Consider the following 17,847-nt stretch of genomic DNA (forward strand, 5'->3'; position numbering starts at 1 on the left):
TAGTCCTACGGACACGTGACTAACACCATTTGAGGCGTAAGACTTAGTCTCTCAGACCTTTAGAAGGAAAGTTACAGCATAAAGTGCTTTAGCCACGCCCACAAACGCTTTAAAAGTCATATTTTCACTTTAAAAATGACTTTTACATCACTTCCCGTCGTCGTACTGAGATAAGACTGACACCGTTGGATTCGGGGGTTCCTGCGCTTCCTTCCTGCATTCTTTTCACACCCCAAAACCTTTTCCAGGTTTTAAGGTTTTAAACCGTGACAAAAGCGACTGTTGCATGTGAAGACGTCAGAGGTGCAGTCTGTACACACCAATTCTAATTTGAACAGCGCCTCCTGTAGTTGTGCGGTGTATGGAACACAGGAAGGACTTTGACGAGCTGGCCGGGAGTTCTGGACCTCTGGACCCCTGGGCCTGGCTGACAAAGGTGGTTCTAGCTTGCGCTGTATTGTATGCACAATAGTGCAGCTTATGACCCTACAGGGGTTAAGGTTAGGGGTTTGGGGAGTGGGTTAGGAGTTAAATACAATGTGTGATTGCATGACCCTACAGCTTGCACTTTCTTTACTATTTTATTAACTTAACAATATCTGTCTTATTGTTTCTATTCATTGATCTTTATTGTAAGACAGGTAAAGTTGTCAGCGCCGGAGTCCAAGCCAGAACGGTCCGAACTATAATTTGCCCAACAAAACTCTTGACAAATTGTACCTCATGAAGTCTTATTTATTGATCTTGACATAAATGTTTATGGTTTGTACATCACAAAAAAGGTTTACATTTCGGTGTAACTTTACTATCAAAGGAAGTGACATCATCTTTGTTGATCTACAGAACTCTGGGAATATGGAGACCTGAAATATACCGACAACATAGATTGCATATTGCATTTGTAAATACCTTCCCTGTGATCATACACTGATGAGATTAAACTGTCTTCTGGTTGGCTCCGTTTCTTCCAAATAGACTTTTCATAAGATATCTTTCATTAAACAGCTTTACTATAATAATTTTAACAGGGGGCAGATATTTTATTTCTTCCATCTTTGAATACTAATTTTGATAAAAAGATGTTCATGCTGGATGTGCAGTGGTTTGTTTGCCAATGCTAAGATGATAAATGTCAACATTATTTTGGCAAAAACACAGCAACACTTGCCAGTGACTTAATACATCACCAAATATGCCAAGGAAAAGATCACCACATACGCTCAACTGTGATATTACAGAAATACACTAAATAACAACAATGACGTGTCTGAAAAACAAAACTCAAGAGTTTCATGTTACACTCAAGAACATTTAAATAGATCACAGCACTATAGATTCTGGTATATTTCACAGCAGAGAAACAAAATCAGTACAACACACTGGGTGCAAAAAAGGTTACGTTTTTCTTTTTTTCTTCAGAAACCATTTTACTGCTTTTTGTAGGTGTGAACGTGTAGAGATTGTAACATTCCCATTAAATCATACATCTTTTTGTTCTCAACCACAAAAAAAACGTCTCAATTCCAGAGAAGGGTAGACCATACTATCACATCATGCTTATTAGTTTTCAGTTATGCTGGGAATAGTTATACTTTTTATGACCATGAATTTTATTTTCAGTAGATTGTAGTTTCATCTACCAGAGAAAGCTTTGTGTTGTCCAACAGACAGCTGCAGCAGGGTTGTCCCGGGGTTGGCTACATGCTGACTGGATGGCTTGTACTTAAACTTCTGCTCATTTCTTTCCACCAGCTGAAGAGACGTTTACTCCAGACGCTGAGTAAAGTTTTCTGGGAAAAGTCCTTTGTGAGCACCAGTGCCTAGCGTCAACCACTCACTTTCTTTGAACCCTGTGAGCCATCCGGCCTCCTGCAAAAACAACCACAAAAAATCACTAGCAGCCTAAACTACTGTTAAAATGTGGTTTATGCTTTCCCTTCTGGATGCTGTTGCCCATTAATGTGTCACCAGCTATTCTCACCTGATCCTCTACTGACGCAGTGGGAACCACCAACACCACATCACCTCTATTTAGCTCCAGCTCATCTGAATTTGCAGCCTCAAAGTCATGCATTGTCTCCACCTGCAGGAAGAAAAACACCGTCACCACCTCTTCTGACAACAGATTGAGCAAGTATGTAAAAAAATAAATACATCAAGTGTGTTTATTTTAATTTGCTGCTTCAAACGTCAGCAGTTAAGGAGGAAGAAATCCCACCTTGTAGAGAAAGTCATCAGGGAGTCCCATCACTCCCCCAGACGGACTCATGTGTTTGATAGCTGTCACACCATTGTCACTAATGGCGGTGGGAGAGATGATGTCAGCATCACGGTCATCATCACCTTCATTACTGGAGGCAGGCTCAATCACCACAGAGGGGATCGGCATCTTTTCCTGCAGAGGACAAACAGCATTTAGCTCTTTCATTAACATTTCCCTTTCTCTGTTATAACTATAAAGAAGCAGAACAAAATGTGACCAAGAACAAAACCTTATGTTTTTTTAAAAGAATCCAAAGCTGTTACCAAACTTTAAGCCCCTCAGTGTTGGAATTTGCAGATGACACTGTTGTATTTTGTTTGTAGAACTTACATTACATCAAAATGAATAATAATAATAATTTCTGGATATGTTAGTGTTCTTACTTTAATTCACTGAAGAACGTTTTGTAGCGTTTGATTGGTGAGTCTATTTATGCTCATTTTAAGGGTTAATGCTTTCAGACTCTGGATTTTTAAGATAAGATTACATGAACGTTTATTAATCCCAAGAGGAGAAATGTGGCTGTTAAAGCTGCACAAAGACAGAAACAAAGTCGCAAATAATAAACTGAAAAATGAAGATATTTTCCTATATATACATTTTAATCAACCAAAAAGGTTTTCCTTGTGATACAGGTTTTGGTAAAAATTGTTGGTGCTGCCATTTTCATAAAGTTATTTCAGTATGAAATTGATATTTGTACAGTCATTAAAGTAAAATGTTTTCTAGTTTTCACAAATGTATGTTAAATATGTGAAATATTTCTATTTAAGAAGTACAGCTGAGATGAAGAGGCTTCAGATAAGTACAAACTTATTTTGACATCTTTCTAACAGTTGTTTCTGTTTCACTGTTGCCTTTCACGGCTCCTGTTGACCTCGGGTCAAATTTGATCCATTTTCAAAGTTTCTATATCAGAAATGGCTTTCGTTTGACCAAATTGCCCAAGAATAACTGAATGAAGTTTGCTAGAAGCCTAGATGTACCACAAATTGGTTGATAATTGATTTGTATGCTTTACAAACCAAGAAAGACAACATGTGTGATTATTTGCTGCCATTAAAAAAATGAAATGGAATTAACCGTATCCCGACTAAACTTTGCATGTGATTATTCATCAAGAAACGCTCCTCTGATCTTAACTTTTGGACAAAATTATTCATAATTTCAGCTTTTTTTTATTCAACTATTATGTATAATTTAATATAAATTTGGTTTCTTGACCATGAATTCCAAAAATAAGTATAATAACAAAAAAATAGCGGTAATGAGTTTGAAAAAAGTTGGCTAAGAATGTGTAACAGATCATTTATACTTTTCGCTTTGTAAACAAACAGAAACAGGTGCATGCTCAACGTGACGGCAATACGACAGAAAAGAAAAAAACTTGAAAAACTAGAGGATGATTCCTCCAAACTTTAAAAGTTCTAATGACAAAATAATTACTGTGAGGGAGTGACTTATTCCTTAATTATGAAAGTTGAGTGAAATTTACCGATGGCGCTGCTTCACCTGGAGATGGTTTGTCTTCGTCAACAGGAGGAATCTGTGTGCAAACAAATCATTTCATTAAACGGGAACAGAACAGATTTTGTCAGTCACAGGTTCTGCAGCAAATTAGTTTACGGTAATTTACATTCATAAATATAACATAAACATTAATGTTGGCTGTGTATCTTGGGAAAACAAAGTGTATTTGGGTCCGAAATAAACACAAGATATAAAAGGAATCTATAAAACAAAATTCCTATAGTGTGATGAGAAATTGTAGTACAAGAACTTTTAATTCCAGGAATAATTATTGACCTCATTGAGGATTTATCATCACAGTAACGCATCTCTAACAACAAACCATTAAACAAACATGTCAGTTATTTATCAATCCTGCTTTTATTCATTTAGTGTGCTTCATAAAGACTTAACTCATGGCATCAAATCATCATAAAAGGTATTCAGAATTCATTAGAAAATGAATGAAACATGAAATTATAATTATTAATGTTTACTAATTATTGGTAGTGCTGTAAATTAACAGTTTATTGTTACACACATTATATCCCTCAAATATTATATTAGGTATCGGGTAATCATTAAAAAATGAAACCATTTTTAAAACATCTATAAACATTATCTGGATGGCCATACATACATACATACACATATATATATATATATATATATGTATGTGTGTGTACCCCCCAGATTCAACACTAATCTGGGCAAACAGTCTTTTCTTTATGCTGGAACTACCCTTTGGAACCGGTTACCTGGTACACTCAAGACAGTAAAAAGCATAGGCAGTTTTAAACAGGGTTTGAAATTATGGCTTAGGTCAAAATCAATCAATCAATATATACACGTATATATATTGTATGTGTATATATATATATATATATATTAGGGCTGTCAATCGATTAAAAAATGTAATCTAATTAATTACATACTCTGTGATTAATTAATCGAAATTAATCGCATACATAATTAACGGTGCCTGAACCGATACTTTTTAAGAAAGTAAAAAAAGAAAAGAAAAAAAAAGTCGGTGACGGCTTGTTTATTGCTCAGGCCATATGGTCAAAATGAAATGATTTAATAATAATGTATAACAATAACAATAACTAATTTCAGCAGTAAATTGCTGTTGAACCATCAGATGGGAAAAGGACATTTACAATAACTTCAAATGCACCACGAGGCTGTAGTTTACCAGTTTCATTGAACGCACCATCTGTGTTGTTTCTCTGATGGCAGCTGCAGATTGTTACATCCTCTACAGTAAAACACAGTCACACTTTACACCGTTTAGTGTTAGCTGTCACCATTTAACCGTGTTTAATCCAGCTACTAGCTAGCGGTAGGCTAACGTTAGCTGCTGTCGAGTACAGCGTTAACTAGCTAGCGGTAGGCTAACGTTAGCTGCTGTCGAGTACAGCGTTAACTAGCTAGCGGTAGGCTAACGTTAGCTGCTGTCGAGTACAGCGTTAACTAGCTAGCGGTAGGCTAACGTTAGCTGCTGTTGAGTATAGTGTTAACTAGCGTCATGTGCAGCGGTGTTTGTGTTTCAGAGCATCAGAGAGAAGAGCAGACATATCAGTGGCACCAGATTTCAGTAGCCAGGGTTGGCAGGAAGAAGATTTTTACAAGTAAATGTTCCAATTAATAATCCAAGAAGAACATTCTCGTCTCCCTCCTTCATTTTACAGTCCAATGGTGCTAGAACGGCTCCGGGTCAAACCTCAATATGGAATTTTTTTAACGCGTTATTTTTTCTCAGATTAATTAATCGAAATTAACACGTTATTTTGACAGCCCTAAAATATATATATATATGTATATATATGTATGTATATATATGTATATATGTATGTATATATATGTATGTATGTATACAGATCATTTATTTTATAAAATTGAATGAAGGGCAAAAAATGTATCACTGCTTTAGCAAGCACTAACCAACCAGCCATCCAGATAATGTTTATACATGGTTTACAAAGTATTTATTAACTATTCAACAAGGTATTATAGTCATCTGTTGCAACTTTATAATAACCATCCAGACACTGTTTATAGATGGTTTACAAAGTATTCATTAACTATTTAACAAGGTATTATAGTCATCTGCTGCAACTTCATAATAACCATCCAGACACTGTTTATAGATGGTTAGACCTAACCCAACTAACCCTAGTAACCCTTAACAAAGTGTTAACTATCTAAATAATGTTTATAGACAGTTTACACACCAACCAGTAACCGTTAACCAAGTGTTAGGAATATCTGGTCCATCTATCCATGTCATGTTTAGAGATGGAGGCCAGTGTGGGGACATAATCTCTCCACCTAGTCCTTGGTCTTCCACAAGGCCTCCTCCCACCTGGACATGAGTTCCCTAGGGAGGTGCCTAGCGGGCATCCTTAACAGATGCCCAAACCACTCAACTTGCTCCTTTTGATGTAAAGGAGCAGTGGCTCTACTCTGAGCTCCTCATAGATGACTGTGCTTCTCATCCTATCTCTTAGGGAGACGCCAGCCACCCTCCTGAGGAAACCCGTTTCGGCCACTTGTACCCTGGATCTCATTCTTTCGGTCACGACCCAGCCTTCATGACTATAGGTAAGGGTAGGAATGAAAACTGACTGGTAGATCAAGAGAGATCTCTTTTTGTCACAATGGTGCGATTAAGTGAATGTTATACCCATCCTGCTACGCCAATTCTTCGGCCATTATCCCGCTCCATTAACCCCTCACTCGCAGACAAGAACCCAAGGTACTTGAACTCCTTCACTTGGGGTAAAGAAAAGAGCCAACAAAAAATGAGCAGGGATACATACCTCACTAAGTTCTGCCTTCTCAGAGTCTGGAGACCCAACCATCGACTTTGGAGAGAAAAGAAATCACATTAATACTTAAAAATAACTCGAGGAGGGACGTACTCAAAAAAAAAACAATAACGCAGATTCCAACAATGTATTCAAATGGGTCTAAATTATTTACACTTTACTAATTTTGAGGATCACATGAGAACAATGATAGTTATGAAGATGAGTATGAAGATGATGATGGAGAAGAACAAGATGAAGATGATGATGATGATGATGAATGATGATGATGATCAGGGGATCACAGATGGCAGCATTAGTGAGTTTTTTAGATCAACTCGTCCACTCACATCAGGCTTCTCCTTAAGGCTGCAAGAAATTTCCGCAGAATCTTCTTCACCAACTGAAGGAGCGACAGGTTCATCTGTCTTTTCTCCAGCAGGGGGGGCTGCATGTTCATCTATCTTTTCTCCAGCAGGGGGGGCTGCATGTTCATCTATGTTTAATACAGCAGGAGATATAGGTTCATCTATCATTTCTCCAGCAGGAGATGTAGGTCCATCTATCATTTCTCCAGCAGGAGGAGATGTAGGTTCATCAATCTTTTCTCCAGCAGGGGAAGCTGCATGTTCCTCTATCTTTTCTCCAGCAGGAGGGGCTGTAGGTTCATATATCTTTTCTCCAGCAGGGGGAGGTGAAGACTCCTCCATCTTTTCTTCAGCAGGGGGGGCTGCAGGCTTGTCTTGTACTTCAGCAGCTTCTGTCTCTGAGGTTTCTGGAGCCTCAGTTGATTCAGGGTTAACTTCATTCTTTTGCAAAGAAAGATGGTGGTCAAGCCTAAAACTGTTCAAACAGTTACTTTGGATGCTGACATTTTGCATGAAGTGCAACAAAAGCTTAAGAATTAAACAAATTTAAAAGGGCCATTCATGAATAATAATCCAGCCTTTGTATCTGCTCATGTTCTTCATCTCAAACTTAATATAAAAGGTATCGCCCACACGCTACACTACAGCAGCTTCAAAAACAACAACTCGGTCACAAAAGATAAATGACAGCAGAGTGGAAAAGAGCTTATATCAGAACTAGATATGTTTATAATTGATGCAAAAACTGAACGTAAATAAATATTTTTATTTGTACATATACCAGCTCGAGTTGGAATGGTTTGCTATAAACGCTCACGGTCCAGCTAGACTCTGCTCGACTCCGATCTACTCGACTAGCTTTTGGTACCAGGTGCTTTTCTCAATTTCATTTTCCACTGCAGATATAGACAGGAGTTTTAGATCATCATCATAGTGATGCCACATGAAACTGCTGCGACATCATCTTTAACCTGACACAACTCACGTTGCTCCACCCGCTGCGTGAATCAACCACTGCTTGGTCTGCAGGCTGCCATTTTATTAAATCTGGGTTGGTAGCTTGGCTATTTATGTCCTTGTCACACATATGAACATTCTCTTTGACCAATCAGTGGTCTGCAGTGTTTTACCTCCATCTTTTAGTATCGGTTCAGCCTACTTGTATAGCATATAGAAAGCATGTGAAACAGCACTACTGTCTGTTGTTAAATTGACAAAAAACATATCCTTTTGCATCTGTTCTTTTTCTGCTGTTCTGAACCAAACCATGACTTCTGTGTTCTACACTCCAGCTAAATACTAACTTTTACAGCCAGAGGAAAACTTAAATCTTTGAGGTTTGAAACTAAAGATCAATGAGAATAAAGTGAGAATAAAAAATGTGTATTACAACAAACAGTTTCAAGGAAAGAACAGTAAATAAAAGAAATGAATACACCATTCCAAGTCACATGATGTATTTAAAATGTAAAACTCACCATCTTATCAAAATCCGCAAAAAATGATGGTGCAGTGGCATCCTTCAGAGAGCATGTGTTAAAAACAGAGACGAACAAGAGTCAGGAACTTAAAAATACATTATAAATATATAATTATTAGGATTATTTAGCATTCACAGAAGAGCGGAAACATTAGAGAACATAAAGATACTTTCTTACATTAAGGACGTTAAGAGTCAGACGTTAGTTGGAGTAAGGTTTATGAGGGGTTGATGATGTCAGCATGCAGTTAGGGATCAATGTCTACTCTGATGCACTTGACCTCTGACCTTTACAGCGACCTCAGCAGTGATTTATTTAAGTAGGAAACTAGGAAATTGAACTTTGGCTCAAGTCAACTAAGATTTAAAACGTTGAAATTTTCAGCTGAAAGACATTTTACTAACATCAGAGGTCCCTGCTGACTGAAATAACTAGAGATGCACCGATACCACTTTTTTTTCAGACCAAGCAGTGGTGGCCTAAAGGGGAAAGTCCCTCCCTCATTACCAATACCAATGCTCATTAGCAAGGCCCTTAACCTCCAAATGCTCCAGTGGAGCTGCTCAGTGATCAGATCAGACTGTGGTATCTGTGGTAACTGGGCATCTACAAGGTATGAATGTGGTCAGACTGTGGTTAGGGTTAGGGTATATAGGGTATAAATGTGGAACTGTGTGAATGTGATCAGGGTGTTCTGCAAAAGAGAGGGTTAGGGTTAAGGTTCCTCTCAGTGAACCTTCCCTGAATAAAAAAAGGGAGACTATAGATAAGACATAAAGTAATATATATATATATATATATATATATATATATATATATATATATATATATAATGTATTACATTTGGGTACTTGCGGATACCGATATGAGTAATAATACCTAATAATACCATTACAGTTCTAACAATTACTTTAAAAACATGCATTATTTGCACCTGAATGCAACATGAAGTCCCATCGGTTTGTTTCTATAACTCACGGTGACTACAGGACTTAAGAGTTCTGTTGTTTCTCCGTCATCTCTGGCAATAGTCACGGTGTCAGCAATAGTGTCAATAGTGCATCTTCTGGCTACCACTATCGGAGTAGTTTTATGACTACAAGTACATGAGCACAGCATCAGACCCGATACCTGATACTGGTGTCGGTACCTGTGCATCCCCAGAAATAACACTAACTTGCTAACTACAATATGTGATGAATGCTGTAATCAGCTGAATTTGTCTGCAAACTGTTAATGTTTCGTTCTGGACAATGAGTGCAGATTTAAGTGTAGTTTGTAAAATTACCTGTGAAAATCCATTAAATGCATTGGTCACCTAAATTAAATTGCAAAAATACAAATTAGTACTTGAAAGATTTAAATAAAACAAGTCTAAGATGAGTTGTAAAGATGTAATCGATGAGAAAATGAATGCATGGAAAGAACAAGTAGACAAAGCAAGCAAGAGGAGGGGTGGTTGGAGCTCAGGCTGGGATCCAGGTTTCAGGACAACTACTTTCACTTCTCAATCTGTGGGAGGGTAGAAGACAGGGTTTTAAAGTATTTCTAGTCTACTCTACGCTAATCTACCACACTGAAGACAGGAGGAAGTCAAGTACCTCTTCCTTTTCTGTATCTAGCTCTGGGTACAACTTTCCAAATCTCCGGTTCGCAGCCTCGTCTTCGGACATGTCTGAATTTTCTGGTTCTTTGTGAATTCTGGTAACGTTTAAATCTTTAATTCCTTCTGCTGTTCCAGAAACAGCTGCAGACGCAGAGTTTTGTTGGGGGACAGGAGAGTTGAAGCCACTGCTGTGACTAACTTCCTGCCAAGACGTTGTGTTGGAGGCTCGGCCCTCAGTCCCTGAAGAGGCTGCTGGAAAACTGTTGGCAAAAGGGTCTGAATCCCACCCACTTCTTCCATCCCTGGTGGACACAACTGCACCTTCTCCTGAGGCAAATGGATCAAACCCAAAACCACCCCCCTTGTCTCCAAACTGTGTTTCGGCAAAAGGATCTGAATCAAAAGCACCTCCTCCCTGTTTTTCTGCAAAAGGATCTGAATCAAAAGCACCTCTCTGTTTTTCTGCAAAAGGATCTGAATCAAATGCACCTCCTCCCTGTTTTTCTGCAAAAGGATCTGAATCAAATTCACCTTCTCCCTGTTTTTCTGCAAAAGGATCTGAATCAAATTCACCTTCTCCCTGTTTTTCTGCAAAAGGATCTGAATCAAACGCACCTCCTCCCTGTTTTTCTGCAAAAGGATCTGAATCAAATGCACCTCCTCCCTGTTTTTCTGCAAAAGGATCTGAATCAAATTCACCTTCTCCCTGTTTTTCTGCAAAAGGATCTGAATCAAATGCACCTCCTCCCTGTTTTTCTGCAAAAGGATCTGAATCAAAAGCACCTCCTCCCTGCTTTTCTGCAAAAGGATCTGAATCAAATTCACCTTCTCCCTGTTTTTCTGCAAAAGGATCTGAATCAAACGCACCTCCTCCCTGCTTTTCTGCAAAAGGATCTGAATCAAAAGCACCTCGTCCATGTTTATCTGCAAAAGGATCTGAATCAAACGCACCTTCTCCCTGTTTTTCTGCAAAAGGATCTGAATCAAACGCACACCCTCCCTGTTTTTCAGAACGATCTGTGTAAACCGACGTGAGATCAGTTGGTTTACCTGGCAGTTCTTCAGCTGAACAGTTTCTGTCCGATTCATTGCCCTCTGATGAAACTTGTTCTACAGTTTGAGACTGATCTACTGCTTCACAATCATCACATCCCAACCCATCTGAGACGTTCCCTGGGGGACGGTCGTCATATGAAAGCTCATCATCGGCACTCGCCCAGCCTCCCACCTGACCCCCATCAGCCCACTCCTCAGCGGTCTCATACTCAGATCCCGACCCGTCTGGAGACCTGTACCACTTGTCTGCTCTGTCCTCTGTGCTGTGCTCAATCTCTTCACCATACTCGTTGGTAAATATAAGTCCTGGGGTGGACTTCCTGCGGTCTTCCTGCCCTGCTCCATCTCCCTCTGAATTTGCCTGACCTGTCTCATCTTCATCGCCTCTGAATGCAGAGGGATGAACGTTGGAGTTAGTTTCAGAGTTCCAGCCTCTAACCTCATCTTCAGATGTTGTGGCTGCCTCTCTGTCCTGAAGAGGTGTAGCTGTGTCAGCAGCCGGCTGCCAGCCGTCTGCCTGCGCCCCGTCCTGCCAGCCATCTGCCTGCGCCCCGTCCTGCCAGGCGTCTGCCTGCTCCCCGTCCTGCACCCCATCCTGTGCCCAATCCTGAGCCCCGCCCATTGCCCCCTCCGGCCCTACAGCAGGGGCCCCGGCTACTGCTGCAGCATCTCCATTTGCTGACAGTGAACCAAAGTCAGCAGACCAGTCGGCGACGAAGCCAGTGTCTGCAGCCTAATGGAAAAGGCAGGGATTGTAGGATTAAAGTCTGACCCCCACTGCTCCAAACCCACAGCACTGAGTATCAGAACTGGAGAGTCAGTGTATGAAAATACAGAGTGTGAGTTTTTAAGACAAAGACAGCAGACACATGATGAAAGAATCCAGAGACTGGTTGCACAAAGTCAGACTGATCAGAACTGTTATATCATATCAACACATACTCATGAACGGGTTTGTATTCGTATGATATCCTACAAAATCAGTCGACTACCGGTCAGTCAAGTGACAGTTAAGTTTAGCCGTCTTTACAGTTAAATTTAGCCCGAGAAAAGGGGACTGTGAGCCGGGTACAGAACACCGTAAGGTTATGGTCCTTTCAGAGGCTGTTACAGTTGAGTTTAGCCAACAAATCAAAGTCATCATCAAAGTCATTGAAATATGTTTTAAAAATCAACAGTTCAAATATACATAAAGTGCCAAACACAAGAAAATACGGTGAGTGTTGTCTTTGTGCAAACAGTAGCAGCCAAACAAAGCAGCTCAACAGTTTAATCAAATGGATGATTCTGTGAGAATATACTGATGTTCTACACAGTGAAGGTCCTCATTTTGAGGACAGTGAGTAGAAGTAAAACTCATTCATTATCTGTGATTTATCAGGTGTTAATGATAAACACTGTAACTGTGTGTACTTACAGGCTCAGCTGTTTGGGCGTTTGCCTTAAAAAAACAGAAAGAGACAGAAGATGGTTCATATCTGCAGAGACAACTATTGTGATCTGTGTATTGTACTGTATTTATTGATTTATTTGTAATGTCTTGTGTATTATGTAATGTATGTATTTTATGAATTTTTTAATTTCCAGGAGAATTGTGAAGCTGTCTGTAAAAAAGGACAACAGCGTCTATACTGCCTGAGAACATTTATTTAGAAGATAGTCTAAACCTAAACAACTACAGCTGATAGCTACAGCCATCTTAGAAGATAGTCTACACCCTTTGAATAGGGAACTCCGGTATCTCCCCTCTGGACGGAGGCTAATTTAAAAACAGTTTTGTCCCAGCGGCAATCACTCTGTTAAACAAACTCTAGAATTACTGCACACAATGCACAAGTACCTTGGTCATGTACTAGCTGTAGAATTATTTACACCACGCACAAGTACCTTGGTCATGTATTAGCTGTAGAATTACAGCACCTTACTAGCTGTAGAATTTCTGCATATAACTGCACATGTCAATGTGGTCATGTACTGTCTTTTATCCATGTTTTACTGTCTGTTTTATATGTTTTAATGTTTTGTGTGTTGCATGTTATATGGTGGTCTACAAAGTTTTAAGGATGTCCTGCCTCTTAGACTGTAAACCTAGTTTACTTACGAGTACCAATAAAGTAACCTGAACCTGAAGTTTTATTTGTGAAGTTACTTGACCAACTTCACTTTTTCATTCTTACCCTCACCTATAATCTGATCATTAAATTAGACGAGGAAGTTCATGTTTTGATTGTGAACTCACATTGTTAAACTGTTTTAAATACAAGAGGAGACTTTACTCACCGACCACATATCCCAAGGCACAGCTGTCTAAAAGGGGCAGAACACATACATTGTTTTTACAGATAACAGATATACATCAACATATTTCTATCAATTACTCCTGATGGCATTAAAGGTGCTGTAGTTAGGATTGTGAAGATCTAGGACTTAGCCAAAAAATATGAACACCACTTCTCAGTCCCTCCCCCCTTTCTGCTAAAGCCCAAAACAGTCTCCAAAGCCCCTCCCCCACAAGGGAAAATGAATGAGTGCGCATGAGCAGTGATTGACACGCAGTTAGACACACCCCCTGGCCCTGATTTGTGCATCTGAACAGGGAGCTGTGGATTTCTGCAAATCACACTACAGGCTGTAGGTGGAGCCAGAGGAGCCAGATTTTATTTAAATTACCTGCTTCATGTAGTTCTACTGGAACATAGGGTCAGTTTCAGCAGATATGACAGAAAGTTAGTTTTTTAAGGCTTACCTACTGCACCTTTAACTGGGACAGACTTACCAGACATCTTCATTCACTCACAGATATTTATAAAACATTTGTATATTCATGATAATATCTCTGTTTTACTTGTTTTCGTATTCAAGGCTCTGTGTTTGACATTCAGAACATTAATATTACATTATTTGCTCTGAAAGATAAAGTAGAGTAATGGCGTTCTGAGCAGAGAATGAAGTCTCACTCCCTCAGTGTGTGTTGTAATCACCAGGTGAACAGTCACCTGATCTACCTGAGACTGCGATAAATAAAATATGCTGAGAGCAGGTGGCCCGTTTTTGTTTGGTCTACTTTAGTCTGTCAACAGTCCCCAGGCCAGGCTCTTTTTTACTTTGTATTTTGCTTTGTCCAATCAAACATACTCAGGTGTACACTCTGGTTGAAACTGTTTTTCTGCTTTGAGGTGATACAGCAGAAGTGATACCTGTGGTATCGGCGAAACACTTTCATCTGGCTGAAAAGCATCAAAGTCCATGTCCAGAAGAGATTGTCCCGGCCGTTCATTGGGCTTTGGACAAAAACAACAAAACATCAGCATACAACACACATTGTAGGGCATAATAGTTGTCTCTGTCTATTTTGGGAATTGCTAATGAACGTCACAGACCTGTGATGGTGAAGGTGCTGGTAGAAATTCTCCTCCAAACAGGTCGATGATCTGCTCCTCTGCCACCTCCTTGGTAGGTGTGACCTTTGGTGGTGGAGGCACCGGTGGCCCCTTTTTAAGCTGTTGAAAAACAATATAAGCCGTTATTAAATCAATTGAGGGCAGATTTAATTAAGCAGCATTTTACTAATCAAAGAGAATGGATGGAGCAATATAGGGATGATACATAAATGATGACATAGTTAGTCTGTTATTATTATTATTATTAACTATTATTATTTACACTAGAAGCACTGTCAGATCACACACACAGTTCTCTTTCTGTCACCAGGATTCACTGAGGAACTCCCTCATTACTATTCTACCTGGATACAGAAAAGAGAGTCGCGGCGGGGGAAGTGGATAGTAAGACTGTATTTATGTTGACTTTGTCAATGTCGCGGTCATTTGATCAGCAGCTTGCAATCACTGCAGGTAATTTTTGAGCTGTGATATAAGTGACACCAGAAACATTAAAGCATGTAAACGAGATAAAATAAATTATGGTAATAAGTCAGAATATGGAACGACACTGCACCAATCATTCCCCTTTCACAGCGAGGGCTCAACCAGGGTTGACTTTGTGTTTGAAAGGGTCGATCCACGTTGACCAAGTCAGCTTCACGACGCAGGACAAGAGTTGGGTCGATTTCAATGTGAATAGCACACAACCAGGGTCGCTAACAACCACGACGAGAGAAATGTTGTCATTGGTTGGAGAGTGGAGACCATAAACAAACAAGATTTTATCTCACTGTGCTTTAGAACGTAACCACTGTGAAACAATCAGAAAACAATCAGATCATGAAAAACTTTGTAATTCTCTCATTCATAGAACCGCCGCTCGCTCTCTTTGCCCAAGATGGCCCGCACAAATCTCGCTCTGTCTTTTTAAAAATGAGTTGGGAAGCCGGCAGCAAAGCTTAACTAGTTTTTCAGAGCAAAGCAACATCTGCCTTTAAATGGGGTGATGGCATGACATACACAGTCACATATGCACACATACAACACATACACACATATTTGTCCAAATGCCTTTGACAAACATGTGAACTCTATTGAAGGCTAACACTGAGAGTCTCATGACCTTAAAGGTGCTATAAACATCTTTCAAACTAATATTTTCTGTGTAAAGATAAAGTAGAGTACAGAATGAAGTCACATTCCCTCTGAGTGTGATGTAATCTGAGCTTCTCAATTGTTTTTTGTAGCCAGTTCCTGCTGCGTGTGCGTCTTTTCCCCCTCCCATCGTGTTCACGTGCCACAGTTTTGTTAATCGCAGTCGCTCTGCACAGCCGTGCTCATACGGAGTTTGAGTAGAAAGCAAGACAAACTGAGAATTAATTCCCTCAAAGATCCATTTCCATTTAAATTCCTGCACACATTTTTCACCTCTGCATTTGATCTTTTTGGTTGGTCGACATTTCGCCACTACGAAATTTCTCAAGACATGTAGCTACAAGTGACTGAAACATCGACCGACCAAATAACCTGAAGAGCATTGAGCTCTCTGTATGAGTGATGATCTCTCTGTATGAGGACTAATCTCTCTGTATGAGTGATGATCTCTCTGTATAAGGACTGATCTCTCTGTATGAGGACTGATCTCTCTGTATGACGACTGATCTCTCTGTATGAGTGATGATCTCTCTGTATAAGGACTGATCTCTCTGTATGAGGACTGATCTCTCTGTATGACGACTGATCTCTCTGTATGATGACTGATCTCTCTGTATGAGTGATGATCTCTCTGTATGAGTTATGATCTTTCTGTATGAGGACTAATCTCTCTGTATGAGGACTGATCTCTCTGTATGAGGACTGATCTCTCTGTATGAGAACTAATCTCTCTGTATGAGTGATGATCTCTCTGTATGACGACTGATCTCTCTGTATGACGACTGATCTCTCTGTATGAGTGATGATCTCTGTATGAGTGATGATCTCCCATGAGTGATGACTCTCTGTATGAGTGATGATCTCTCTCTGTATGAGTGATGATCTCTCTCTGTATGAGTGCTGATCTCTCTGTATGAGTGATGATCTCTCTCTGTATGAGTGCTGATCTCTCTGTATGAGTGATGATCTCTCTCTGTATGAGTGATGATCTCTCTGTATGACGAATGATCTCTCTGTATGAGTGATGATCTCTCTCTGTATGAGTGATGATCTCTCTCTGTATGAGTGCTGATCTCTCTGTATGAGTGATGATCTCTCTGTATGAGTGCTGATCTCTCTGTATGAGTGATGATCTCTCTGTATGAGTGATGATCGCTCTCTGTATGAGTGATGATCTCTCTGTATGAGTGATGATCTCTCTCTGTATGAGTGATGATCTCTCTGTATGAGCATTGATCTCTCTGTATGAGCGATGATCTCTCTGTATGAGTGATGATCTCTCTGTATGAGTTATGATCTCTCTGTATGAGTGCTGATCTCTCTGTATGATGACTGATCTCTCTGTATGAGGACTAATCTCTCTGTATGAGGACTGATCTCTCTGTATGAGAACTAATCTCTCTGTATGAGTGATGATCTCTCTCTGTATGAGTGCTGATCTCGCTGTATGAGTGATGATCTCTCTGTATAAGGACTGATCTCTCTGTATGACGACTGATCTCTCTGTATGACGACTGATCTCTCTGTATGAGTGATGATCTCTCTGTATGAGTGATGATCTCTCTGTATGAGTGCTGATCTCTCTGTATGAGTGATGATCTCTCTGTATGAGAACTAATCTCTCTGTATGAGTGATGATCTCTCTCTCTCTGTATGAGTGCTGATCTCTCTGTATGAGTGCTGATCTCTCTCTGTATGAGTGATGATCTCTGTATGAGTGATGATCTCTCTGTATGAGCATTGATCTCTCTGTATGAGCGATGATCTCTTTGTATGAGTGATGATCTCTCTGTATCAGTTATGATCTTTCTGTATGAGGACTGATCTCTCTGTATGAGTGATGATCTCTCTGTATGAGGACTAATCTCTCTGTATGAGGACTGATCTCTCTGTATGAGAACTAATCTCTCTGTATGAGTGATGATCTCTCTGTATAAGGACTGATCTCTCTGTATGAGGACTGATCTCTCTGTATGACGACTGATCTCTCTGTATGAGGACTGATCTCTCTGTATGAGGACTGATCTCTCTGTATGAGTGATGATCTCTCTCTGTATGAGTGATGATCTCTCTCTGTATGAGTGATGATCTCTCTCTGTATGAGTGCTGATCTCTCTGTATGAGTGCTGATCTCTCTCTGTATGAGTGCTGATCTCTCTGTATGAGTGATGATCTCTCTGTATGAGTGATGATCTCTCTGTATGAGTGATGAT

At 39.8% G+C, this 17,847-nt stretch overlaps 1 protein-coding gene across 6 annotated transcripts in view; it reads right to left on the reverse strand.

Moving 5' to 3' along the window:
• Positions 1–720: 720 nt before the first annotated feature.
• The window catches only part of amph (amphiphysin), a 30,135-nt gene continuing 13,008 nt past the window's right edge, over positions 721–17,847 (reverse strand). For 3 of the 6 annotated variants that reach the window (XM_078245065.1, XM_078245067.1, XM_078245068.1), the window contains 13 exons: positions 14,477–14,596; positions 14,294–14,377; positions 13,377–13,403; positions 12,514–12,537; positions 11,536–11,829; positions 9,723–9,752; positions 8,432–8,473; positions 6,936–7,394; positions 6,598–6,642; positions 3,759–3,809; positions 2,219–2,395; positions 1,982–2,083; positions 721–1,869 (listed from right to left, as the gene is read on the reverse strand). In XM_078245065.1, the coding sequence (XP_078101191.1) occupies positions 1,765–1,869; positions 1,982–2,083; positions 2,219–2,395; positions 3,759–3,809; positions 6,598–6,642; positions 6,936–7,394; positions 8,432–8,473; positions 9,723–9,752; positions 11,536–11,829; positions 12,514–12,537; positions 13,377–13,403; positions 14,294–14,377; positions 14,477–14,596 (1,560 nt within the window). In that variant the 3' untranslated portion in view covers positions 721–1,764. The remainder of the gene's footprint in view (positions 1,870–1,981; positions 2,084–2,218; positions 2,396–3,758; positions 3,810–6,597; positions 6,643–6,935; positions 7,395–8,431; positions 8,474–9,722; positions 9,753–11,535; positions 11,830–12,513; positions 12,538–13,376; positions 13,404–14,293; positions 14,378–14,476; positions 14,597–17,847) is intronic. The other 3 variants (XM_078245066.1, XM_078245069.1, XM_078245070.1) reach the window with 3 other exon arrangements.

Source organism: Sander vitreus, unplaced genomic scaffold, assembly GCF_031162955.1.
Source record: "Sander vitreus isolate 19-12246 unplaced genomic scaffold, sanVit1 ctg360_0, whole genome shotgun sequence".
Lineage (NCBI taxonomy): Eukaryota > Metazoa > Chordata > Actinopteri > Perciformes > Percidae > Sander > Sander vitreus.